This window comes from Talpa occidentalis, unplaced genomic scaffold (genome assembly GCF_014898055.3).
Source record: "Talpa occidentalis isolate TD23 unplaced genomic scaffold, MPIMG_talOcc4v2.1 talOcc4.4, whole genome shotgun sequence".
Classification (NCBI taxonomy): domain Eukaryota; kingdom Metazoa; phylum Chordata; class Mammalia; order Eulipotyphla; family Talpidae; genus Talpa; species Talpa occidentalis.
This window is the reverse complement of record NW_023604295.1, coordinates 127,106,816-127,134,548: the sequence shown is the minus strand read 5'-3', so window position 1 is coordinate 127,134,548 and position 27,733 is coordinate 127,106,816. Positions and strand designations below refer to the sequence as shown.

Genomic DNA, 27,733 nt, shown 5'->3' with positions numbered 1-27,733 from the left:
TGACTGGTTTTCACTTTCTGCATGCTATGTAAGAAAACTAGAACTGCCATGGTCTAATTTGACAATGGTATAAAAGTAAGCAAAGTTGAATCTTCTTTGCATCTATTTTATATTGCAAGTTAAACCTGACACATGCTTTGGTCCTTACTGAATAGACTATTCCAGAATTTAGTACTTCTGAGAGTAGCAACTTTGTTTTAAAAAGCAAGGTTTTTTTTTGTTTTTAATTTTTTATTTTTTTTTATAGAGGCATGCTTATTTATTTATTTGTTTTGTTTGTTTATACAAGCACTGGGTACAGTCAGAAGCACGGGAGGGTGAGAGAATTCACCAGAGCCAGAGCGGGGAGCAGAGCAGGCAGAAGGACCGAAGTACACTGCTGAGGGGAGCAGCAGGCAGCAGGAGAGGTCTGCGCACCATGTGGGACCCTCCTCCGGTGGCCGGGGAGCAGCCGGGGATCGAACCCGCATCGCAGAGGCCTCGGGCAGCTTCGCAACCCAGCGTTCAACCGCTGCGCCACCAGGGAGGCCCAAAAAGCAAGTTTTTTTTGTATCACTAGATTTTTAAATCACATTAGCTTTAAAATTGCAATTTAAGGATTGCTACTGAGGACAAAAATGATAGGCCTAAGCTTTCAAGCCTTGAGTTGCTGATCATAGATAAGTAGTTGAGCTCTGTTACTGCTATTTTAGATTCTCATCTCATTGCGGTTCTATCAAATAGGATATTAAGTATTGACACAGACATTGCTGGCAAGAAGTCCTGGGTGTATATCCAGCTGAGTCGAGAAAGAGAACTTAGCCCATTTAATATTTTACAAAAACTTGCACCTTTATTGGAAATGATTAGCATTGTTGGCATATATGCTTTTAGTTTAAAAACTAGACGCACATATGCGTAGGTAAGCAATAAAAATACATGCTTTGGTAGAAGAGTTAACACTTCTATTATTAGACTGGATGACTTCCTTTAGTTGGGTGTCTGGGTCTGACTCCAAAGGCAGGGGTTGGGGTTTGGCCTTTCAGATCAGCCTCTGGCAAAGCCCTAGTCAAAAGAACCCCAAAGTTGGATGTTTACACTAATGGGCTTTCCATCAGTTCATTATACTTCATTTTCCAAGTCAGGAAAAGTCAACAGTGGTAGCTACCGTAGTCTGTCCTTGGGGATTCTGAGCCGTGCAAATGTAATATCCTGCATCAATGGTCTCGGCATCTTCAATGGTGATGACACTCTGCGAGATTCTCGTGGTGTGCCCGAGCCCTCTGTGGATCAGCCTCCAGGTGTCTTGAATTGTCACGGGCCTTTCCTCCTGTTGAGGGACACCCACACAGACTGAATTGGAGATGACCAGCTGCTGTCAACAGCTCCCATTTACCCAGCACTGGTGAGTGTTTTTTTTAATTTTTATTTTAACATTTATCATTTTTTGAATTTTTTAAACAATATTTGCTTCCCCCACCCCTCAGGTGTAGTCCCCATAGTTTCCTTCCCCAGTGCACCCGTGCACCATCACCTCAGCCCCCTGTGCTCCTCCCTCCCTCTGATCCCTCTCCCGCCTCCTCCCCTGCAGGATGTCTCTGGTTTATAATTGTATGTTTTTGCTTTGTTGTGTTTTGTACTGTTATTATTTTTTTTAACACTCATGTCTTATTTGGATGGTGCTAGAAGGACTTATGCTCAGTGAAATAAGCCAGAAAGAAAAAGAAAAATATAGGATGGTTTCACTTATAACAGGAATATAGGGGAACCAAATAAGACATCAGTGGTATTTCTTTCAGAGTGCAAAACACAGCCTTCTAGAAGTCTGTTTGCTAGGCCTAGCTCATGGGAACTTTTACCCTGTGTGATATTTTAGGCTGCTGTTTTCCAAAGCTGTTTGGCTCTCTTTATGCCCTTTTGTTATTTCTATTTAGTATAAAATCAATACTTTTGGAATTCCAAGATGTAGAACTTGTATTAGACATAGATTTTCACCCCTCACTAAGTACCTCTTAATACCATCCTTTATGACAAAAAGGAGCCTGAAGTGCTCCCTGTGTAAATGAATAAGAGCTTGTTCAGATTGGGGCGGATTAGTCAACATGCCACGGTCTCCAGTGAAAGAAAAGTTGTACCAAAGATGGATTATATGATGCTCTAGATGACGTACTGCCCTATTTATAGAAAGTGAGAGCGTCACTTAAGATGTTTTATCAAGCTCTGTTTTTCTGGACTAGTTCTGCATTATTGTAATATTTATAGAATTACTAAATTATGTCCTTTCTGCTCATAAAATATCAGCAACATAAAAATTCTAAAGAAGATCATTGTCTGCTACGTGTGACAACACTTTTGAAAAAACAAGTACCTAGAACTAGGATGCTGGAAATTACCTTTCTCTAGGGAGAGCTATTTTCCATTAAGCACAACCTTTAAGCCAGAAGTGTATTGGCTGCTGAGTACGTCTCAAATCTCTCTGGCAACAAAGGGATTATTCCATGTTAGTAGCAAAGCTGTTTATTTTAGTGAGCAGGACATGAATAGAGGCTCGATATGCCATAGCTGCTTTTATGGAAAGTCTATTTCAAAATGATCTCTGGCCTCACAGCACCTTTTTTGACAGGGCTGAGCCACCAGGTGTCTGTGTGGAGCTGTGGAGGGCACAGCTGGTATGGAAGGGAAGTGAAGGACCCAGGAGGAGGGCCACTGGAAACTGACCTCCAACTGCTCCAGAATTAAGGTTGGGAGGTTGAGGAAGAGGGAAGCCTCCTGACTCCCCTTTTTGGCCCTCTCCTTATTTGATGATTAAGAAAAATCACATATGAAGAGGGTAATGGAACCGTTATTTTTCCTGTCTTTTTTTAAGTCATTTGTAAGTGTCCTGTGATATCTTTAAAAAAGACAAGCAAGGTCTGGCTCCCTACCATAGGCCACGCCTTTCTTGCACTTAAGTGATGGTCTGTATCACAAAACTGAATTGAAACGGCTGGCTGTTAGGTGGGCAGTGCTTACCTTCTGCCCTGGGTAGATCCACCTGAACTCCACCTCCACATCTGGTTCCCCCAGGACAGTGCAGAGGACACGGATGTCACCCCCACCTTTCACTTTGTTGGAGGATGCCAGGATGGTTGTAGATGGAGGGCCACTGGGAACTGGAAGTGAGCAGAGGAAAAGTGAGGTGACATCATGAGTATCGTATGACGAAAGCCTACAGCGCTGTTCTGTTATTTGGATAGCCATGTAGCAGATGTGCTGGTCTTCCAGCTTCCCCGTTAGTGCCTGACCTACTCTGTCCACCCTTCTGGGTTTTCTTTGAAGCCTCTCCTCTCTTTCTTGGTGGTCTAGATCAGGTAGAATGCCAGCAACTAGGCATGGAATTGGGGGAAGAGGATAAAAATTCTACCAGGGTGCCCCGTGAAGGAAATAAAAAAGCTGAGGCAGGAAGTGGTATTGGGGAATAGCAATGGAACATGGAGAAGGCAGCTAGAGAGAGGGTGGAGATGAGCAGGTAGGTTGTGACTGTCTCTCCCCAGGGGAAGTCTAAATACTGATTAGAAAGATGTTTGCAGAGTCTTTATTTCATAGCATTTCAGAAGTAAATTTCAATGTGGTCAGCACACGCAAGTAATTTTTGGCAAACTTGAGCAAGGTGATGTGCTAGGGGCCGCAACTATAGCAGCAAACCAGACCGAGCCCAGTCGCTGAGCCCATGGAGCCTCTGCTAGTGGAGGAGGCAGACGCTAAGCCAGTCATTCTATGGTTAATTTTAGACTTGAGTTGTGTTTAGAGCTATAAGGAGAAGCCCAGAGTGCTCCGGAAGTTAAGAGACAGGAAAGGCTGCTTTGAGGAAGCAGTGTTTAAACTAAAATCTGAAGAGTGAGCTTACCAGGCATGGAGGGAACAGTGGGGGAAGCTATCCCTGGGGTGGGAATGGCAGTGAGCAGAGTCCCCAGGGGGAGGTGGAGGGAGGCCAGGGCATGTGAGACTTTTCAGGTCACATGAAAGCTTTTGACCTTGTTTCTAGGAAAATCACTGAAGGATTGTAACTCAAATCATAATGAGCTACAGTGTGGGAAGTGGAAAAAGACAAGTTGGACTTAGGGGGAGGCCAACTGGAAAGGAATCCACATCAGTCCAAGGAAGAGATAATGATAACTTGAAGGCTTTGCAGTGAGGATGGAGAGAATTTGGAAGCAATTTAATGGAAAAAGTCAAAAAGATGGAGGCAGGAACATCAAGTTGATTTGCAGGCTTGGGTCTTCCCCGCAGGTAACTGGAGAACCCTGCTGAGGCAGGGACAGCTGAAGAACCATGCTCAGGGGAGCTGCGACACATCTAAGCACAGGTATTTGTTACAAGTTGGTGGGTGAAGCTGAGACACATTTACTCATCTCAGACGTATTAGTGAGAGGCGATTAAAGGGAGTGGAATATAGCTGAGGCAGAATATAGCTGGATGAAGACAGGCGCTGTGTGCTGTATTTCATAGTGTTGGAGACCCTAGCCAAGCTGTTAGGTGGCTAGAGGGGAGAAAGCCAGATGGAAGCATGCTAAGGAGAGGTGGGGGTGGGGGGGAGGAAATGGCCACCAGGAATGTGGAGAGTAGAAAGTAGAGGTGAGGATCAGTGTGGAGAAGGGGTCAGGGACCCTGGACACTCAGTCTCAAGTACGAGACTGTGATTGGGGATCTGACTTGGTGGCTCCCAGGTTAGTGGGTTGTACTGTTGACAGGTTGACTGAGGGAAGGGGTGTGTGAGGCAGAATGGATAAGGCAGTCAGTGAAACAGGTCAGTGGGTTCCAAGGTGAGTCTGATGTCATCCTGAGAATGGAGTGACAAGACCATCAATGAGGTGAGTGACTAGAAAGTGATTACTAAGCTGGTCTAGCCTTGAGCCACAAGTCTTAGGAGAGCAGAGGGTGTGAGTGGACGGTCCCCTGAGGAGATTTTGTTGTAGCCAAAATCTGCTAAGTGTTTGGGGAAATTAGAGAATTGCTCAAGTAACAGGTGGAAGGATTTGGATCACAAGTGAGGAAGTAGAACATTCTAGAAATGACAGTCCTGTAAGAACCGCAATCTTTGCTTCCTAATTTCCATCTTAAATAGTGGAGAGCAGTACCTGAACTGGCTTAACTGCAGTCTGAGGCCTGGTAGGGAACAGGCTTACCTTCCACATAGAGCAGATGGTACTTGATGGAAATCTGAGATTTGCCCTCAGCTTCCGCTTTGCAGTAGACCACCCCCTGTTGGTCAGAATGAGGTTGCAGGTACACAAAGCCTCTCTTCATGTCATAAACAATGTCTGTTCCATTGGCTGGGATTTCCTTGGCTGGGAACTCCCTGTGGAGTGTGACTTTGGCTGACAGGACAGTGACTCTACAAGGAACCACAGCCTGCCTGTCTGGGTTCAAGTAGACAACTTCAAAGTAACTGGGAGAAGGTACAAAGAGTTCTCCTTTCTCTGTAAAGGGAAAGACACAAGGTAAGAGGACTTTAAGGACTCACTCAGGGCTCAAAGAAAAGGGAACCAACAATATACTCACAATACTGAGTCTCTATGAACAGAATAGAGCTGTTTCTAAATGCTTTTCCTCTTTCAAAAGGATTTTACTCCACATTTCCTTAAGGAAAACAAAGCAGGTATTTCTTTAGCCCAAGTCAGGGGCCCAGGGATTACCCCACTTGAGGAAGGAGACTGCATTCTTTAAGAGCAACTTTTAAACCTGTGAATATCTGCTGTGTCCATGTAGAGAAATTAGCACCATAGTTTATGCTCAGTAACTTCTGTGCAGAGACATCTGCCAACACAGCAGTGTCTGTGAGGCCAGCCCACTGTGGGTGCTGGTGGCTTCATCCTTCCTCATTGTGCCCAGGGGGCCACACTCCTGCCAAGGTCAAGTAGGGACAGATGAGGAACTGCCAAGCTCAGGATCTGAGCAAGGGACCTTCTGTCTGAATCTTACTCTATTTCCTCTGAAACTATTCTATTCTTGAAGCTCAAGATGATGGCATTTTCCTCTTGCAGAAATGAGGATGGGTTTGCCCACACTTCCCTCAGGACAAAGAACTCTAACTGGGTTTTTTGGTTTTGTTTTTTGGCATAGGACATTTAGTGCTTTGTTTTCTAGATCATCCTGCACAGGGATATTATAGTAACTGCTAAGAAGTCTTCGAAATTAATCACACCCCAGCATTTGTTAAACTTCCCTATGGTTTTTTTCCTCAACATTCCTGAAACAAATCTGTTTTTGACTTTCTCCTTCACTAACCTTCTTTATGCCACTGTCTTATGTGCTAAGTTGGGGACAAAATCCGTGGATACATCGACTGTCTTCATAGACCAAGAGTTTTTGGCAGCGAGTGCCACACTCACTCATGCGGAGGTTTGTCCCTGGCTCTGAGATCAAGGAAGAGCAGGTCGTAGATCAGCAAGTCTGTCCGTGTCAGGTTATTTGTGCCACTTCATGATAAATTGACTTTCAGGCTTAGGCTGGGGGCTCCTTCGTCAGTGTTGTACCTGACACCCCAGGGTTCACACAGAGTAAGTTAATAGGGCCCTGGGGTAGATATACCACTGAGCCTTACTATGTTTCAACAGCCCCATTTGTAAAGAGAAAAATCTGGAGGTAACTTTTTAACAAAAACATTTATGGAACTTACAACCAAAATTGCCTTCTAAATCTTAAGGTTTTGTGGAGGAATCTGAACCAGTGGGCCAAGCCCGTGGAATAAGTGTCCAGTCTCCATTTCAGAACATTAAAGTGTGGTAGGACTTCTTACAACACATGCTTTTAAAGAAGTGACCACCAATTTCTTGAACAAACAAAAAATGTATCTGTAATCAGGAGATTCCATTTACTAAAAAATGTGTGACATTTACTTTACAAGTTGCAGATGGCATGGGCTCCCTGCAAATGTTTTTATCTATTCCTGTGGATGCCAAATACTACTTTAAGAAACTAAACACATGGGAATGTAGGTTTACAAAACGTTAAAGTTAATAGGCTGTAAACTGAAATACAAATTATAACAAACTCCATAGTTAGTTTACAACATAAAGGGGCCTCTTGCTGGCAACCTTCTCCTTGACCTGGGTGGTGGTTACATGTGTATGTGCACTTGAGGATAATTTACTGAGCTATCTATGGTTTGTTTCTTTTTCTTTGTGTATGTCCTACTCCAACACAACTTTAGGAAAAGGGCATCTGTGGTTAATGTTGGTGAGTACTGACTGTTCAGTACTTCCCTGGGCTTGGGAGAACTTGCTTCCTTTATTTATACCTAGGAATTGATGTGATGGCATTCAGTAACAAAGGAAGTCTTTCCTCTATGCTGTTTTTGTAATAATTAACTGTCAAAAATGACAGTTAATACAGAAATTTCTGGCCTTTCCCTAATTCTAGTGTTTGATTACAAGAGCTGAAAAGAATGTGCAAGTTCCATATATTGAGATTTTTTTTTAAAAAGCTAGAACAAACCTTGTCTGAGAACCTTCTGAATAAATATTAAAGATAAACTATACAAATTAACAGTCAAAAAGAAGCTCCACAGTGTTCTCAGCCAACCCCTAAAAGCAGACAGACATCACGGGCGCCAGCCTCCTCCGTGAGGGTGGTGGGGGAGCATGTGCTCCAGAGACCGCCCCACCACAGACCGAGCTAGCCGTGGGGGCTCAGCTTCCTTAACACCCCATCTTGGTTCCCAAACCCACTCATGCCTGAAAAGACAAACTACTAAACCCTATGCCGAAGTCCAACTGGACTCACGGTGCTGAGGGATGAGAGATGAGAAAACATATTAGGTCCTATTCCTTTTTTGATCCAGGTATATTGAAAGCTGAATTTTTTTTTTTAGTCTGCCTTTGAGTCACAAGAAGGCTTTCATTCATTAGAGGCCATACCCCTGGTAGGACATTGTGATCAATGTGTCAGTTGAAAAACAAATACTCAGAAAGATACACCAGTGCTAATCTTGCTATGTTTCAAATTGCAGAATGAAGATTCTTTGCCATCAGTCCTTGTCCAGAATAACACACTCTTACTAGACTTGATTAGCTGCCATGGACACTGTTGCTCCCAGTGTGAGGGGAGCCTAGGGGCACCGGACCACGTGTGCAGCACATTCCAAAACTAGAATCAGATGGCGTTACCAATGAACAACAGTTAACAACGCTTCCGAAAAAGTCGACTATGTAGCTAGTATTTACCCGACTGTCCAATCTATCCATTACCTTGTCCTATGAATGCATGAGGACAGTAAGAACACAGGATCCCAGTTCAGAGTAACGGTTTGACTCACCACTTGGCCACTACAAGTTATGGGACACTGAGTTACCTGCCCTGTCCGGTCTCACAGCAACACCATTACTTCTCATGCAGACATTTAAAAGGTAGTTTGTACTTATGACATGACATGCATCTGCTTCCAGAACTACAGCATGCTCTGCTGATGCATCTGCTTGTCAAACAGGAACTCTTTGGGCAGATAGATGAGATTTTGCTAAGGATTCATTAATGGCCAGGACCTAAGAACATCTGCATCACAGACCTAAGTCACTGTAGGTCTGAAGGAGAAATGGATCAAGAACAGACATAAGTCAGGAATGCCCCTGCCCGACACTAAGGCACTCTAGCTTCACCTGAATTGTGCTGTGCCAGGGGCAGCATTGGTAAGATTCTTGAAAGCTGTTTCTGACCTTTGAACCTTGTAGGAGAATATTATCCCCCCAACTTTAGAGAGCTCTGAGGTGGAAGAGCCTGGGAAAGTACTCTGCAATGCCTGTTTCTCCAAGAACAAGTTGCACCTGACAAACACGTCTAGTCCTGCAGGGGGGGAGCGACCTGCAACTTGTCAGGCACATCACTTAGGCATCTGCCTCCAAAATTTCAGCTCACAGTACTCATAACAAATGGAGAGTGTCATTTAGTGAGCCTCCCTATGACTATGGAGCTTCCAAAAAGGAGAGCAGCATGGGTTCTGTGTATGATGACTAAGTCCCCAGCAGAGCATTCTGCCGTGGTGGGCATGCCTCCATCTGCACTGGCTGCAGGAGCACTTGAAAATGGGCAGTATCACTGAGGAACGGTTTTTAAAATTTTAATTCTAAAGAGTCTGACATGTCTAAAGGCTAGAATATTGGACGTTCAGGTACAGGCTCCAGAAGCAAATAAGTACAGGTTCAAATCCCAGTCAAGTCTCTTATTTGCAGTATAAACTTAGGATCTTATCAAATCTCTCCAAACTCAACTTTTCCCTTGGAAAAAAAGAAAATCCATTTGCACTTACCCTGAAGAGTAGCTGGGAGTTGTACTAGGACCATAATTGATGTAACACATTAGGCCCAGAGAGAGGGAGAGCTAAACAGTGAGTACAATTAGTTGATACTCAGCAGTCGGTGGAAACCTTTAATCTGAGCTAAGTACAGACGTCCTGCAGATGACACTACTGCACTAAGCATTTTACCTGTAAACAAGATGTAGGTGGAGCCCTGTCTGGCCTCATCCCTCCTGCAGATGTAGCCGTCACAGAGCTGTGCCCAGCAGCTGAATTCGCCAGTGTCGGCCGCCGTGGAGTTGACCAGGGTGAGCTGGCTGTAGCGTGCGTGCTGCTTCACACTGTCAGGGAAAGAAGTGAGCGCAGAGTCAGTCTCCTGGGCCAGAGGCCTTGCAGCCATTATTGTCTGCCCTATTCTTCTCAGATATAACCCCCTGGTCACTTGGGAGTACCCTCTCTCATGTGGCACAAACTAATGAAAGTGTGCGGGGAGGGGGAGCAGGAAGAAAAGCCTTTCCTAAAAGGAAATAATAAATGACAATTATGTTTTCCAGAAAGAGGAAATTCTCTTCAACCTCAGCACTAGGGTTTCCTTAAGTAAAATCTGTACATCAGCACAGTCGATGTGAATGAAAGCATACAGCGTTACCCAGTGTGCAAACTCTGACCAATAAGGACAAGCCTCTGAATGTGAGCTTGGAATCTTTAAGATTCTACATTATTAAATTTAAAATGTTGCTTGGCGGTGGGGGAAGGATGCATTGATTGCTAAGAGGCTGAGCCCCAGGTACACAGCTCACACCTAAGAAAGGGTTGGGCATTCATGCTTCTCTGACCTCACCCTGTGATTTCTACTTTTACTTTCTTGGTGTTTCTTTTTTTAATGTCATGAGTTTAAACAAATTTGTTATTAAACACTAGTATTAGCCCCATCTGGTAACTGTGTTCCACTGCAATAGGAATCCAAATGTATCACGCTTGGGTCAGAGGCTTCCCTGTGGCTGAGGAGGCTCACCCTGTGCACATTCCAAAATAAATGGTTTTAACCTGAGAATGCATCTTTGCTATCTCAGTGTTTCAGCCCTGAGCTTGCACACTTTTCTGATGTAGAGAAGGTCCTGCTGTTGTGGGTGCTAGAAACACCAGAGGGGCCAGCACACAGCAAAGTGTCTGGCTGGTTGGCTCCAAACAGCCTGTCCGGCACAGCCCTCAAGAGCTGTTTAGACAACCGGCCCTGCCAAGAGGTGCCTCTGTCCACCCACTCTATCAACTGCCTCCTTTAAACAACGGAAATCTCTCCTCCTTCAGGAAGCTTCTAATTAGAATCGACTCTCAGGAATCTCCCCCACTTTCTCCTAGTGACGTAATTGACTCCCTTGTTCTCTAACCCTTAGATTCCCTCAACTTCCTGTTATTTTATGATAGTCAAAACTTTGAGGGCAGGAACTGTGCCATATTTGTCTTATACTCCCTAAACAACAAATCTGTGCAGAGTTCATAGTAAGGATTCTCTCCCAATATGTGGCTTGAAAGCACTTTTCACCACACTGTTGAAACTAGAAAGAGCCTCAAAACCAGGCATCCAGCCCCCAGCATTGCAGATAAAGAAACTATCCTGCACTGCTGGTGGGAGTGCAAACTGGCCCAACCACTATGGAGAGCTGCGTGGAGATTCCTCAGCCTACTAAAGATAGAGCTTCCATATGATCCAGCAATTCCACTCCTAGGTATTTACCCAAATGACACAGAAACATTAATTCCAAAGGACACCTGCACCACTGTTTATAGCAGCACTATTTACAATAGCTAAGCTATGGAAACAACCCAAATGCCCCAAAATAGATGACTGGATCAAGAAGATGTGGTACATATACACCATGGAATATTACTCAGCATTCAAAAAAGATAAACACATGCAGTTTGCAGCAACATGGATGGAGCTAGAAGGATCATGCTCAGCGAAATAAGTGAGAAAAAGAAAAAACACCGGATGGTCTCACTCATAGCAGGAATTTAGAAAACCTAAATCAGGGACCAGGAAAAAGACTAATTAATACAAAGTAAAAATCAAAATCAACAAGCAACTATAAACTAGAGACACACTACCAGGGTGGGAGGCGGGGAGAGGAAGGATTAGGGTCAAAATAAGGGGGGTGCAATTGTATGGGGAATATAAACAAAATGAAAATGCATACATTGTGCAAAAAATGAAAAATGATGTAAGAATTATATAAAACAAAATATTTAAAAAATAAAGTCTTGGACAGAAGTGATTATCCCCGAGACCCACAGCTGGTGCACAGCTGAGCAAGTCTTCCTTAGACAAGTAGGTACCGAATAGCCACTCATTAGATGAGAATTTCATGCCATGCCTGGGGCATTGCATTATCCTAATTATCTCTTAATCACATGTAATAAAAGATGAGTCACAGTGACTGTGAACACTACTACAACGAGTAATACACACCCAGCATTGGGAATAGCACAACAAATAAAATACAGTGGACCTCAAAGATATTACAACCTGCTTAAGGAGTTAAATCTACTTGAAAAGATCAGAGTAAACGTAAGAGTCCTCATAAAAACAGGAATTCTGAAGAAGGATTTAGCATTGTAGGTTGAAGAGGTTGGAGACAGCTTTGAGGGGGAGGTGACAAAAGCTGGACTTTGAAAGGTGAGGGTGGAGGACAGGGACTCAAGGGGGCTGAGAGGCAGTGCGCGCTCCTGCTCAGGAAGCATCAACCCCACGGGGTTGGCGGGGACTTGGTCTATTCCATCAATGCTGGGGCCAGTGGGTGGAAGGCTCAATGGTCCAGGGATTTAATCCATCAACTGCAGGAGACAAAGGCAGCGGGGTGGTAGTCAAGCGGCGCCTGGTGGGGAACAGTGAGAGGGAGACCTATGGCACTCACCAAGCAGCAGGGACCACCCTGAGTTTGAGAGGTGGGACGTGATGAGCCCACCTGAGCCAGAGCAGGAGCAGGAGAGACTGAGCTGCTGCTCCCTGCTGAACAGGACTGGACGCTGGCAGTGGGATGGAGGCAAATTCAAGGAATGTTTTCTTGAGGAAAATTATTGACAGACTGAGCATAAGCAATGAAAGACACATCAATAATGGCCATTCCATCGGTATTTCTGTGAGCTGGAAAGAATGGGGTTTTAACTGACTGAAATGGGTTGATTGAGAAAAGAGATGGTGTAAGCAAAATAATTCACTATTTGGGATCAAATGTGGGTCATTTAAGTATAGATGTCCTATGAGCAACTGGAAACACAGACCTAGTACAGAAGAAATAAAACAACACTAGATTTGTATTTGAGGGAATTAGAAGCCAAAGGAATAAATAGCAAAAAGCACAGAAGAGAAGGTTAAAGACCAGATCTAGAACAAAACTTGGGAGCCAGAAGGAAGAGGTAGATGCGTGAAGAAGCAGGAAAGGGATGAATAAAGGAGAAAGATTTGAGGCCTTGTGGCGCAAAAGCATCAGATGCCTGTAAGATTCATGACCCACCTACCCCCCCTTAAGCCCCCCCACACACACTTTCTTTGGCAGAATGTAAGTTTTTCACAACCATCAAAAGAAAAATTTCAGTTGTGATGAGGACCTTGGATTTCTGCAAACAAAACAGAAAATTGGAGAGAAAATGGAGGTGGAGGACTTAGTACATGACCATAATATCCAGCCACCTCTCTGTAGAACTCAGGACCTGGGGTCTCAATAAGTGATAAATGTACTGAGAACCTTCTCTGGACCCAGCATTTACTTGTACTGTAGCAATGGAAAGTGCAAGATTCCATTCCTATCAGGAAAGTAGTCAGGCACAGAGTAATTCAGCGCTTGGGAGTAACCCTGCCACCACCGGGAAATTTGCATGCTATATCTTTAGCAGGATTGGGGGTGGAAGGAAGGAAATGTGCTGGAAAACATTTCTGGATTTTCCACCCCCTCTCACAAGCAAATAATGTAAAACAGGAAACTAATGATTTAGCAGGATTACAGTTTAAATGCCTGGATTAAAAATGTCCATTTCTACTAATGGTCTTGCATAGTCAGGGCAGCAGGTTACCCAGCTGGTTGGAATATGACCTCAGGCCTCAGTGGGGCTGTGGGAGGGGCTGCAGATTCTTCACCATGGAATGGAGACAAGAATTCAAGGAGCCCTGCAGAGACCTGTCTGGAGATGCTTCACCAGGACCCTTTCCTTCTCTTGTAACCACTTGACAAAATGCCTGGGAATAGAAGCAGCAAAGGATGTGAAGCTTGAGTGGAGCAAAAAAGAGCTGCTGCCACAAAGTACAGAAAGAAAAGTAATAACTGAGGATTTGCATTAAGTGGAGACAGCTATGAACATGTAATAAAAGAGGCCATCAGCTCACCTCAGGTGTCTGTTGTCTAAAACAGCAATTTCAGAATTCTCAGTGGGCTTAGTCACAGAAAAGTCCAGGCTGCAAAGAGTGTTTGTTCAAAATTTAGGTTTGTCCTGTCCTATAATCATAGCCCTTATAAGATCAGAAAGAACAAGTGCTGGTCAGGACATGGAGAAAAGTGGGCCCTCCTCCACTCTGAGAATGTAGACTGGTCCAGGCCCTATTGAAAGGAGTATGGAGGTTTCTCAAAAGATTGAAAAGTGGGCCTCCCCGGTGGCGCAGAGGTTGAGCGCTGGGTTGCGAAGCTGCCCACAGCCTCTGCAGCACCGGTTTGATCCCCAGCTGCTCCCCGGCCACCAGAGGAGGGTCCCACATGGCGCACAGACCTCTCCTGCCTCCCGCTCCTCCCCTCAGCAGTGCACTTCGGTCCTTCTGCCTGCTCTGCTCCCCGCTCTGGCTCTGGTGAATTCTCTCACCCTCCCGCACTTCTGACTGTACCCAGTGCTTGTATAAATAAATAAATAAATCTTTTTAAAAAAAAAATTGAAAAGAGATCTATCACATGATCCAGCAATCCTACTCCTAGGTATTTATCCAAAGTATGCAAAAATACTAATTGGAAAGGATATATGCATTCCTATATTCATGGCAGCACTATTTACCATAGATTATAAGAAAAATCTTAGTGCCCAAAGATAATGAGTGGATTTGGAAGATGTGTTACAGCTACACAATGGAATACTACTCAGCTGAAAAAAAAAAGGTGAACTTGTCATTTGTGACAAGATGGGACAGGAGAGGATTATGCAAGAAAATAAGTCAGAAGGAGAAAGAAAAATACCAGATTATTCTACTCGTGTGGTGTATAAAACAAAACAAATCAAAGGAACAAAAACAACCCAAAGCCCTTGAAATCTGATAACAGAACTGAGGTTCCCAGGGGGAGGTGAGGTGGGGCAGGATGGCAAGTGGGGCTAAGATGATGCAGGATCAGTTGACGATGGTGGAAGATTTTGGGAGCTCTGGTGTTGTGCTAACATACATTTATAGAACCCACACCCCTAAAAACAGAGTGCTATAAATCAATGTTACCTTAATAAAATATAAAAACAAAAGATAAAAATTAAAAGCTCTATGAAGAAACTGAAAAATATTTAGGGGTATGTGTTTTCCAGTGGGTTTCCACTGCCTTTTCCAACACAGTTTTCTGCATCAGGCCCAGTCTTCCTTCTCATGGAGCGTTCCTGTTAGGGGATGGCACAGAGGAGGGGGGCTGACAACTCCCAAAGTTAGGGAGCACTGCACTTCTCACCTCGGGCAGTAACCAGGTGTCCATGCTCTAGGCCCTACCCCAGACGCCACCAGCAACAGGCGGGGTGAGCCCTGGGCTACAAGATGAGTCTTAGGTCCCATAAAAATTTAATGAATGCAAATTAAGTGGGAGGTTCAGGGTGCGAAGGAGACACACAGTGGTTTGTTTCTAAAGGGTTTCTGGCTCACAAGCTTCAGGGCTGAGAGTCCTTTGGAAGAGGAGAAAGATTTCAACACACAAAGAAGGGGACATAATGATGAGACATTTTACTGGAACACAAGTGGGCTGAGGACCCGGTGGCAGGCAGCAATCGTGAGGTGTCAGAGCATGCACTTTGGAGCCACACTGAAGGAATCAAATCTGACCTCTACCATGACTTTCAGACTCCTTAGCTAGAGGTCATACCTTCACAGTCTGGCTATACCTACCACTTCATTGTAGTAACAATAGTAACTAGAGCTTACAGAGCACCGGCCATTACATTCTGTTCTTCAAATAAGTGCAAGTCCTAGAATAGGGCCTGGCACAAAGTACTCAGTACATTTCAGATGTTACAATGGTCCTCTTTAGTTCTCACCACCACACTAGCATGGAAGTATAATTTCTCCCCCTTTTATTAATGAGGACACCGAAACTGAGAGAAGTACCTTGTCCAAGTCTTCCCACTCTGAGCAGTAGAGCTTCTAATCTAATGTCATCTACAACAGACTTGGTTTGCAAATGTTTACAAATGAAAAGAGCAGGGCCACATGGCTCAAAAGTGAACCAAAGGTATTTTCACTGGGGGTGGTGCCTCAACTAGTCTGCAAATCCTATTAAATACAGACAAATACCACACCCCAAGTAAAAACAGGGAAGAGCTGATTAAATTATCTCAATATGATTCATAGTGCTCATTTTAAAGTTTTAAATGGGCAATAAATCTCTTAGTAAGTAATTGAAGAAAATAAGACGAGTTAATAAGCATCTACTATATAGCTGAAAAATACAGGTTACTTTTCTCAATCCCATGAAATAGTAATGTTAGAAGTAGTTATAATAAACTAGAGCTTAATCTGTTTCAAGCAGTGTTTTAAGTCCTTTACACATTTTGGCTGATTTCATCCTCCTAAATCTCTTTGAGGTAGATGCTATAGTTGTTCTCATGTCGTAAGTATACAGACACCAGAGAGGATAGGGTCTTTCCCAAGTAAGCATTGAAGCCAAAGGAAAATTCGAAATTCAGCTTCAATAACTTTCACGGCTATACAACTATATGAACCCAGATACCCTGCCTTACAGACTGGGTTGTTTCCATTGGCATCAAACAGAAATGCAAGGAACAAGGAAAAGAAAGATTCAAGCAAGTAGCCCTCTTAGCCAACATTCACTTAAAAAATTAAATATACAGCTTTCACCAAATGCAAGGAGCTGTGCCCAAGCATCAAGGGAGCTAAAGTCACTTAAAAAATTAAATATACAGCTTTCACCAAATGCAAGGAGCTGTGCCCAAGCATCAAGGGAGATAAAGACTCATGGGGTTGGTCAGTCATTCAAGTACGACACCTGTATTGACTCTAGACCTCCTTTTAAGAATGTGTCAAAAAATAAACCCTCGGTGCTATGAGGGGAATGGAAACTTTCAACAGAGTACAAGCCCAGCAGACAGCTGGGTATCAAAACACCACAGATTATGATTTTTTTAAAAAAAGAACACAATGAAATATGAATGGGAACCAGTGGCAAACCAAACCTATGAACTGAGGAACTTCCAAGTTCCAAGACTATAATTCAAAATTAGAAATCAACCTGAAACATCTACATCTATCTATCTACCTACCTATGGCCTTAAAATGTGCATAACCCCTGGTCCAGTGATTCCACTAAGAGGAACAAATCCTTGCTACTAAATGTTACTGCAGCAGAGACTAGAGTAAAAAAGTGGGAACTAATCAAAGATTCTAACAATAGATATTTAGTTAAACACAACTTGGTATTATAGTCATAACAGAAATATTGATGGAAAAAATTAATTGTAAATGAGTTTGTATATTTTGATACAATTTTTTACATATAGAAATGAGATTGGAAGATTCTACATGATAGAGTTGATGGTACACTTGGGACTGTTCCAGTACCTTTTCTTATGTAGAAGTTTCAACTTTCTAAAGTAGACGAGCATGCGTTATTTTGTAGTAAAAAGAACTATAATAAAAGCAAAATGTTAATCCAATTATAAAACTGCCAAACAGATGCTCTACAAATGTATGTTCACAGATAGGTCACTTCTATTTTAAAAATCTCAAGGTAAATTTTTTATCACTTTGTCTTTTAGCATGTGAACTTCCAAAAGGCAGGACCAGCAGGAATTTTTGCAAGCCAAAAAAATTGAACATATTATTTTGCTCTAATTAATGAAAACATTGTTAGAGTGTAAGAAATAATTAAGATTGCAACTTGACTTTGTTCTCAAAATTGCCCTCTTCCCCTTGGCCAAGTGGCCTCCCTGGAACTTAACCTTGACTTCCCAAGCTCCTCCCTGAGTCTTATTCAGTCTCTCCTCTCCCCTGGCTCCTGACTTTCCAATCTCTTCCAAGAGAGCTGCAACTCTACCTGTCACCTGGGCTGAATCTCACTGTCAACACTGACCCTCCATCCCTTCTATTCCTTAAATTCAAAGAGCTGACAAACCGAGCCTTCTAGGAAAAAAGTTTCCTCCATTCCCTAAATATGTTCTGCAAAACTGTCAGATATACTATCCTAACATCCATTTTATTTTTATCCCCAGCTTTAAAATATGAGCAGCTGGGGCCTCCCTGGTGGTGCAAGGGGTTAAGCACTGCACTATGAAGTAATCCGTAGCCTTTGCAGCACCAGTTCGATCCCTGGCCAGCCAGGGAGCAACCCACATGGCGCAGCAGACCTCTCCTGCCTCGACTGCTGCTCCCCTCAGCAGTGTCTTTAATTCAATCTGCCTGTTCTGCTCCCCACTCTGTCTCTGGTGAATCCTCTCACCCCCCACATCTCTGGCCTGTGCCCCAGCTGTTGTATGCATAAATAAATCTTTAAAAAAATATATGAGCAACTCCCAGTGTACACAGCAAAGAAGGCATCTTTGCAGGTATTTAAGGTTCCCCATATCATCTAAAGTGAATTAAGAAAAGTGCAACGAATCATTTCGGAACTAGGAAGAAGTTAGAGATCATTTGATTGGATCCCTCATTTTACAGAGATCAAGTGACTCACTCAAGGTCATACAGCCAGAGTCAGAGCTGGGAATGGACTCCCTGGGGAGCCCTGGGAAAGAGAGCCTGGCATGCTTCCCACTGAGCCTTGGAAAGGAAGTCTGTATCCATGATTCCAAAGACACCAAATCCTGACCAAGTGAGTGACTGAGAGGAAGTTTATGGATGACAGTTAAAGATAGCTTAGTAGACATGCACACACCACTGAGAAACTCATAGAACTAAGTCAATCACTGTTGTCACATCAGAGTAATGAGGTCATCTTTCAAACTTGGCAACCACATGATGCTGATGTACAGCGGTTATGTATGTTAACAGCTCATGTTATTATATTTCTGGCAATTCTATCCTACCATGTAGCATGAGCCCATCAGCACTTCTCTGTGGTAACATGAGAAAGAGTTCCCCCAACTCTGCTTTGCTGGATGCTCATAGTCATATTTCCGGGAAGAAAAGGTCCTGGAGGAAGACAGACAGAAGACAATGGAGCAAGCCTCCACCACCCTTGTTAGGAAAACAAGCTGTGGGTTACTGTATAGCCACAGCGAATGTATTGTGGCCAAGCTATAATAGTGAATTCAGAGGCCAAGGAGCCAGAACCTATTTGCACCTGGCACAATGAATCCACAGCAAGAGATAGATGCACCAGATCTTTCATCTTGCCAATATTTTCAATATGTACTCATAGTAATGCTGTTTGGACAGTAAATCTTATGAAACCTAAAGAAACTGGGGGCCGCCCTGGTGGCCTAGGGGTTAAGTCTCAGCATTATCATTGCTGCGGCCTGAGTTCGATCCCTGGCCAGGGAGATGACCCACATGGTGCAGCAGACCTTTCCTGTCTCGCTCTACTGCTCCCCTCAGCAGTGTATTTCAGTCAGTCTGCCTGTTCTGTTCCCTGCTCTGTCTCTGGTGAATCCTCTCATGCCCTCCTACCTCTGACCTACATCCCAGTTCTTCTATGCATAAATTAATAAATCTCTTTAAAAAAAAAAAAAACAACCTGTTTTCTTGGTGTAGAGACCAGAGTGTGTAGGGAATTAAGTTTAAGTTCAGTTTGCTTTTATGAAAAAATGTGCAAACTTGTAAAAACCCTTTAACAGTGATGGAGTCATTTTTAAAATACAGAGTCTAGGCTAGATCAGTGGTGGCCTCAGCTGACTACTGAGAATAGAGACCTCTTAAGAAGGGCTATGCTCCTCTCCTTGGTTCTTTCCACACCTCTTACATCTCTTATTTCCAAGGCCCAATTCCCTGCAACTAGAAAACCAGTCCCTCAATGAATCACTCTACCTCTCTAGCCTATGCTGACAGCTGCCTTCTCTCCTGTCAGCTCCTATCCCTCACACTTGACCTCAAGCTATCCACTGTGGCTCTGTAATTCTATCTGGTATCATTATTCCACTAGCCCGTAAGCTGCTTGTGGCTGGAACCACTTCTGGTTGGGTTTTTGGTTTAGTATTTTTTTTTTTAATTTTGCATATACATTTTTGACTTGGTGAACTGTCTTAAAAATAAATTAAACTTGGGCCTCCCCAGTGGTGCAGCGGTTGAGCCCTGAGTTGCGAAGCTGCCCGCAGCCTCTGCAGCGCCGGTTCGATCCCCGGCCACCAGGCGAGGGTTCCACATGGTGCGCAGACCTCTCCTGTCACCCACTGCTCCCCTTGTCAGTCTGCCTGCTCTGCTCTCCACTCTGACTCTGGTGAATTCTCTTGCCCTCCCGCGCTTCTGACTGAATCCAGTGCTTGTATAAATAAATAATCTTTTTTAAAAAAAATTAAACATTAACTATCTGGCATGCACTCTGCTCAGTTAAACATCGATTAATCTCAAGCCATGACACTATCACTGAGGTCACCTGTCTGGTTTCTATATAGATAGCTGCTGTCCCTTGCCTTGTCCCCCAGGGTGCATAAATTAATAAATCCCCCAGGGTGTCTACAGCTGATGCCACATCTTTCACTATTCCATTAGCCACCAATGTAAATAATGTCTGAGGGTACATTCTCTTATCTGGGTTTTGGTTGGTATACAGAGTCCCATGCCTCTGTCTTGTCCCAGCTACTAAGTCAAGTTCATAAAGATAAGAGTGAGTCTACACTGCATGACCTCTGTGGGGCAATGAGTTACCAGATCAAACCTGGGTGCTAAGAGATAGGGTGGAGGTCAAGCTTCACACAGTAAGATGTGATCTGAAAGGCAAAGTCCAAGAGTAAAGTTAGGATCAAGTCCAAAAAATAGCAATCTGAATAGAGGGTCTAAGCAGGGAACCACCAAGCAAGAGGAGATGGCAGGATCCTGAGACCTAGGGAAAAGTGAACAGGTTAGGAATATAGAAAGTGAGATGACAGAGGTTCTGGGCAGAGTCTCAAGGGCAGTGACTTCTCACCAGCCCACCTGCAGCCAGCTGTGCGGGTGGGTTTTTCTCTTAAGGGAGCAGAGCCCAAAACTGTAGGCTAAGATGTGACATCTTAGTTTTACTGTTTTTTATAATATGCAATATTATATACAAGTGGGCATAAAATTTCCTGTTTTATCTTATCATTTATTCCTCTTTTCTTGTTTCCCCTTCTGACATAACTTTTCAAAATGGTTTTATTTTCATTTTGTATATTTAAATATCAGGCAAAAAATAATTTTGTGTTATCATGCCCATTTTTACTTTTGCCCACCATTTCCAAACCTCACCTACATGTATACATATTTTTTAAGCAAGATCATTTAAAATGCATGCAATCACAACATTATATTGTAAAATTATTCCACTTTGCAACAGTTTCTAAAATTATCATCAAAAATAGTTTGATTATTTTGTTTGAAAGAATAAATCCAGAGGTATCATGCTTCTGGATATCAAACTATATTACAAAGCCATCATATCAATAACAATATGATATTGGTACCAAAATAGACACATTAACTAATAGAACAGAATAGAGAGCCCAAAATTAAATTACAGTATACATGATCATGTACTATCAAGGAAGCCAAGAATGTTGGTGGGAAAAGGATCATTACTTCAATAAATGGTGCTGGGAAAACTGGAGAAATACATACACAGAACAATGAAATTGTACCCAGGGTCTTCTACATACCTCATTCCCCTGATCCTGACTCCAGCTGCCCTGAAAGGGGCATTCGAGATTGTACCAAGCCCTACCTTGGGGTTCAAGCCCACTCAGTCACTTTCTGCACAGATTCTCTGTGCAGTCTGCACTATCCAGCTTCTTCCTCCTGCCAAGCTCTGACTTTTTTACCCCAAAGCTGGCCTTACCTCCCTCTCCTTTTGTTGCCCACACTGTATTCATTGAGCAGTCCCCAAAATAGGAAGCCTTCCTACTATTAACTGACTGTGCAAATTTAAGGAAAATTTGAGTCAACAGATTCTTCCTGAGCAGATCCTAGGATGGCAGATCAAAGAGTTAGTCCCTAGGTGAAGTTCACAGATGCATGAAGACATGAAATGTGCACAAAGTCCAGGGGTAGACTGGAGAGAGAAGCCTTTAACCACCTCTGGAGGTGAAGAATGGGTCCCCTGAGATGGCAGAGCTGGGCCTTGAAGGATGAAGAGAAACATGCCAGACCAACAAGAGGAAAAGGAAGGATTCCAGGCTGAACAAGGTAAATAAATACCTAAGGGAACTAACCGAGTCTTACAAAAAACGGAGGGGTCCTGGGATATGCAGTTGAAGAGGTTAGCTTTTAATCTGTAGAAATAGGAAGGCAGTGAAGAGTTTGGTTTTTTTTTTTTTAAAGATTTATTTATTTATACAAGAACTAGGGTACAGGCCAGATGTGCAGGAGGGAGAGAGGATTCACCAGAGACAGAGTGGGGAACAGAACAGGCACACTGATGAAACACACTGCTGAGGGGAGCAGCGGGAGAGACAGGAGAGATCTGCTGCGCCATGTGGGATTCTCGCCGGCCAGCTGGGATCGAACCCGCACTTCAGAGGCTGTGGATAGCTTCACAGTGCGGTGCTCAACCACCTGCACCACCAGGGAGGCCCAGCAGTGAAGAGTTTTAAGCATTAAGATAAATTATTAATTTTGTATTCGAAAGATCATTCTGCTAAAAGTGCAGCTTAGAGTCCAATAAGAGGCAGGAAGACCTCAAGAGCCCGGAAGTGCAGGCAGCAGGGATGGAGGCACCACAGGAGTCAGAAGCATTTCTGAGGCCTCAGGGACAGGCCTATTTGTGATAGATGGGATATAGACCTGAGAATAAAGCCATCTTGAATAAATCTCACGTTTCAGGTACAAAATACAGAGTCGGTAGGTTGTAGGGCTATTAATATTGACAGAGACAAAAATAAGAAGAGCTGATCTTGAAGGAGAGTGCGGAGGATAAAGTTCCATGAGATGGGAAATGAAGGTACAACTATGGCTTCCAGAGGTTGCTGCCAAGTGAGTGAATAAATCTCCCACCTGGTGCTCAGGAGGGAGCGCCCTGGGCCAAACACACCAACTGGGGAGTCTTGAGCCCAGAGGCAACGGTCAGAGGCTGGGATGAAAGACAGCAGCTAGGGAGGAGTGAGTGTGAGGACTCAGGGGTGGCCAGAAAAGTGGAGAGAAAAGGTCAGAGAGGGTGAAAGTAGAAGGCAGAAAACAGTCTTGTGCTAAATTCTGCAAATAGTTCGGGCACAATCAATTCGGCATTGAAGAGGCCTTCCTTAATGAGAGACCTTGCAATTCAGAGGCCACGGGGAAAGCTCATTAGGGAGAGAATGAAGGAAGAAAGCAGAGGCACAGCTCGCTTTTCTGAGAACCTTGGCCACAACGTGATGGAGATAGTTTGAAGAGTTTCAAGATCTTGGGAGATTTCCTTTTGCAGAAAACAGAAATTGACCTGCTGAGGGAAAAGAACTCAGATGGAGGACTGTAGATGCAGAAGTGACAGCAGATGCCAAGGTCTAGAGAAAGTGTAGAGTGATGCCACCAAGCCTGGCAGGACTAGGTCTCCATGCTGCCGAGACCTCGCAATGGAGGAGGCACTGAGAGAAGTTCAGTAAGTGTGAAGCAGGAGGCTGCTTAGGGGGCAGAGGCCAGACAGGTATTTGAAAGAATGGAGTAACCACTGAGGAGAAGGCCAGGAAGATGGTAGGGAAGGTCAACAAACTGAAGGCTCTTGGAGAATGAAGCATGGGTGGATGGTGGCCTTGCCTTAGGTTATTTTCTTCAGCAGAGCCGCCTGCGTGGGGTATGGTGACTAGAGTTGCCTCCAGTTACAGTCTCATAAGGCAGGAAGCTTGAGCAATGTTCCAGGGAGCACCTCCAGATTAGAAATGCCTAGACCTACAGGCTTGTGCTGTACACTGGAGAAAACATGGGCTTTGGAGGCAGGAGGCTGAACTTTAGAGCCTCCTGCTCAGTGCTTTACCTACCCTCTGAGCCTGGATTGGCCTGTTTGTGAGAAGCAGTCAACGCTGCTCATCCTAAAGAGTCACTGAAAGAGCCGTCACTGGAAGAGGCTTGCATCTCCCTGAGATAGAAGCGGAAGGTGCTGGATTCAATTTTAATTCCTTCTAAAAATTTTTTTAAACTTATTTTATGCATGTAAGAACTGGGATACAGGCCAGAGGTTTGGGAGTGGTGGTGAGAGGATTCACCAGAGACAGAGTGGGGAACAAAAAAGGCAGATTGACTGAAATACACTGCTAAGGGGAGCAGCAGGTGAGACAGGAGAGGTCTGCTGTGCCATGTGGGTAGCTCCCTGGCTGGGGATGGAACTCATGCTGCAGAGGTTGTGGATAGCTTCATAGGTTGCGTCTTAACACCTTGCGCCACCAGGGAGGCCCTCAATTTTAATTCCCTCTAAAGGAACATAGTTATTCTTTTGTCTCCACTACACAGATAGTGAATTGTGCCATGTGATTTATGTCCATTCTTTTAAGTCTCCAAACCTAAACTTAAAAAAACAGATTCTTTGCTAAAATAAACAAAACACAACATATAAAATGGTTTTGTGATAGTCCTACAGTGTCTTTGGTTTGATGCATTAACTTGACTTCTCTGGGATCATCAAAAATCTGAACTTACCAGAAAGCTCAAGAAATGAAATGTTTTGCTAATGAACCATTCTTTTAGGATAAAAGTTAATAGAAAACATTTCCCCCAAACAGATAATGTGCATCAACCCATTTCTCCACCTGAATGACTAGCTGACTGGGGCGAGCTGGAGCTTGGCCTAACCCAGTCCTGGGTCTGAGCATCAGCACCCACAGCATTCTGGATATCCAGAGCTTGTCCGAAATTGAGACATACGTGTGGGACATTTTAAACAACAGCATTCCTGAAAAACTAGCTGCTTTCTTATGATTTACCTCCTTTGGGTATGGCACTATGAGTAAAAATAACTCATCTGTACGGGGATGGCTTGCTCTGTGTGCCAAGCACTTTACTTGCATGACCTCATTCCATCCTGACAACACAATGAGACCAGTTCTATTATTGCTCTCCCCCACCCATGTCCTGAACAGAACAGGGCCCTGTTTTTCTGCAACCTGAGCACTGTCAGAACATCTAGTACACCCAGAGAAGTCTGGTATCCTTCCGCCCCCACCAACACATCCCTGGGGCAAGGTTGGAGGCTCTGGCAATGGTGCCATGGAGTCTGGTAAGAGATCTCTATCTTTAGAGCTGGATGCTTATTTATTTTTAATTTGATTGTTTTCTGGGGTAGAAATCCACTGGAAGGTAAGTATCCATTTGACTTTAGCATATGCTTTCCTTTTCCCACTGCAAATTGGACCCAAATGTGCATGCAGGCTGGCACAAGTTGGGGGCCAAGATTTCTGGGGGACCTCATCAGCTTCATTTGTTCTAATCAGAAAATAAGCTCAACAAGTTTTCAAGGAAAATGAGTTCGCATTAAAAAGACACCTGCATAACAATGTAAATGCCCTTAGTGCTACTGAACTATATATGTTGAAAAGGTACATTTTTTGTTCTGTATATTTGACAATATAAAATGAAGAAAAAGACATCTTTCTCTGCACAACACCAGAAGAATGATGACAATATTTACTGAAGTCTGCAACAGTGGGATTCTTCTGCTGACAAGCACTTCTTAACATATTTCTTTTTTTCTTTCAAAATGTCCCCCAACTATTCTCCCTGGGGGCCTGGAAGGCAGGGTTAGCACAGGAGCCTGCTGATTCCTGGGCCCGCCCTCCTTTGTGTTGTGTGTGGGTGGGGTAAGCTGCTGCCAACTGCAGCTCAAAGAAAACCCAGATGCCCTCCCTTCTCTCTAGACTCAAGTTATTGTTTTCAGAGGAAGCATCAAAGTGACTCCCTTGCCCCACCTGCTCCTCCCAAAGTATAGTTCTTGACAGAAAAAAGCGAACATCCCACCAGCCAGACACCACAGACACATCCTGAAAGACAATGCCTAGAGCCTGATTTTGTAAGTGTGGGGGTTCATTTCCCCATCAGCCCAGCTTGTTTTTACTGCTGTGAGGTCACTAAAAACTTCCCTTAAATCTTCAGTGGCTCCCTGTCCTTATCCAGTGTTGATTTATATTTAAGCCATTTTCCAGGTCACCTATTCTAAATTTCTTTTCCTTTGTGGCTCAGCATTGTACCAGCAATTCACCTGCTCTAAACTCTGGAAATGTGTTATGAAAAGATGGAAATAGAGCAGGTTGGTCACCCAGCAGAGGCAGATCAGTTGGTCCAGAATATTCTTATGTCAATTATTTGTATTGTTAACAAAATAAAAGCCAAATTTTAAAAAGTCTCACAAAGCAACATCAGGTCCAGGAATATGTCTACAGACACCACTCTGAGGAAAATGGGAACAAGAGACATGGAGGGAGATGGTTGTACCTGAGGCTGGGAATTGAAATTATTTTCTCCTGAAGACAGTGAGGAATAATAACTCTCACACTGTGGTATCTATCTCTGTGCACTTTCTCTGTATATCCATTTATAAAGGCTTTAAGTACCAACACATAATTGCCTTTAGGTTTCATTCTAAATTTTTCAATGTGGCTAACAAATCCTCCATGTCTCACTCCCATTTACCTTCCAAGATTGTCTCTCTTTAGTCTCCTTCTTCCTCTATCCCTTGCCTCAAGTGATCCCCCACCACTTCCCCACACACTTTCAATGTTCCAGGTGTTTTCTTTCTCAGCCCTAGGCAGTTCCTCATGCTGTTCCCTCCTTCTAGAATTTTCTTATATTGTCCTCCTATCACTTCCTTTGCCTGGTTAACTGTCAGTCTTCACATATTGAGTTTTCTTCTCCCTGATCCTGCACTTCTGCTAACAAGGCACTCACACAGCCAGATACTGGGGATATGATGGTGAGCAAGATAGACATGACATCTGCACATGCAGGAATTTTTAATCTTCTGGAAACTCAGACCATTGAATGTAGCAGATGCTAAAGAAAACTATTGGAAGGACATTAAGGAAGAGGAGAGTAGAGAGAAGGGTAAAAAGGGTGTGTGTGGGGGGTGGGGGGCGGAGTCCAGAAGAGGATGGGGCAGGCAGAGTCAAGAAATAGAGCATTCGATAAATGCCAACAACGACTGTCAGAAAAAATATCTCTGCTGTTCCTGATCTTGGAACAGTGGAGCCTTATGCGATATGGAATGGACTGATTCCAGAATTAAAATTTGGGTCCATTTTAGCATCTGAAAATACAGAACTTAGCTGTTCAAAGTGCCCAGAGGAAAAGACAGCAGGATTCAGACCTATCAATGAATTTATGATGTGGGTACACAAATACACACCCTTTTTTTAATTTGTTGGGGAATTGAATTGTTTCCAATATAACTTGAAAATGTGATCCAGCTGACTAGCCTCGATACATGAAAGAACCATTGCGTAATTATTTTACCCAGTCAGTCCTCATTTGAAATGTTTCTTCCATGAAAGGAAGCCACTGTAACACAGCTAAAACCTGCCATCTAGTGGACTTTCTCGTCACCTGGGCTTACTGGTGGGAAGGAGGTAAGAGTCACAGAAGAACCCAATTCGGGGTGGTCAAGGCACGAGGGATCTTGTCTTCAAACAGATCTCCCCTTTCTCAATAGCCCGGTGTAATGGTCTAATGTTCTGATGTCCAAAGAGCTGTCCTAAATCACTGCAATTTCAACCACTTTTAATTCAAAACTATCCCCACAAGAAATCGATGCACTTCTCTGCAAAAGCTTCTCTCTCGTTATTTCTGTCTTGAATCTTTACTTTAGAAATAAGATTAATCTAGCACCCTTGGAACTAAAAAGAATAAAGACAATGACAACAAATCTTTTGTCCCTGAAGCTACAGCCTGCATTAAGCCAAGAGTCTTATTCCCTGTATATGTTCCACTCTCCACACCTCGGCACATGAGCAGGCCAGCAGCTCTGGCCTGGGAACAGGAGGCCAAGCTTTAAGACTCACACTGCCGCTCACCAGTGTGTCACTCTGGACTAGCTGTCTACTTCTGAGTCTGTTTTCTCATTTGTTAAAAAGAGGAGCTTAAGTGAAACCCTGGGGGTCATGATGGTCATTTGCCATTTCTGTTTATCTCGCAGGAGCAGCAGGGTGCGCTTGCAACAATGGCACAGACAACCCCACCCATTTTAAACA

General features: G+C 43.7%; 1 protein-coding gene across 1 annotated transcript in view; it reads right to left on the bottom strand.

Annotated features, from left to right (window-relative positions):
• Positions 1–528: 528 nt before the first annotated feature.
• Positions 529–27,733, bottom strand: part of PDGFRL (platelet derived growth factor receptor like) — a 46,321-nt gene continuing 19,116 nt past the window's right edge. Inside the window, exons 3-6 of the mRNA XM_037526307.2 lie at positions 9,440–9,591; positions 5,145–5,438; positions 2,992–3,131; positions 529–1,309 (exon numbers count right to left, since the gene is read on the bottom strand). Coding sequence (XP_037382204.1) covers positions 1,121–1,309; positions 2,992–3,131; positions 5,145–5,438; positions 9,440–9,591 — 775 coding nt within the window. The 3' untranslated portion in view covers positions 529–1,120. The remainder of the gene's footprint in view (positions 1,310–2,991; positions 3,132–5,144; positions 5,439–9,439; positions 9,592–27,733) is intronic.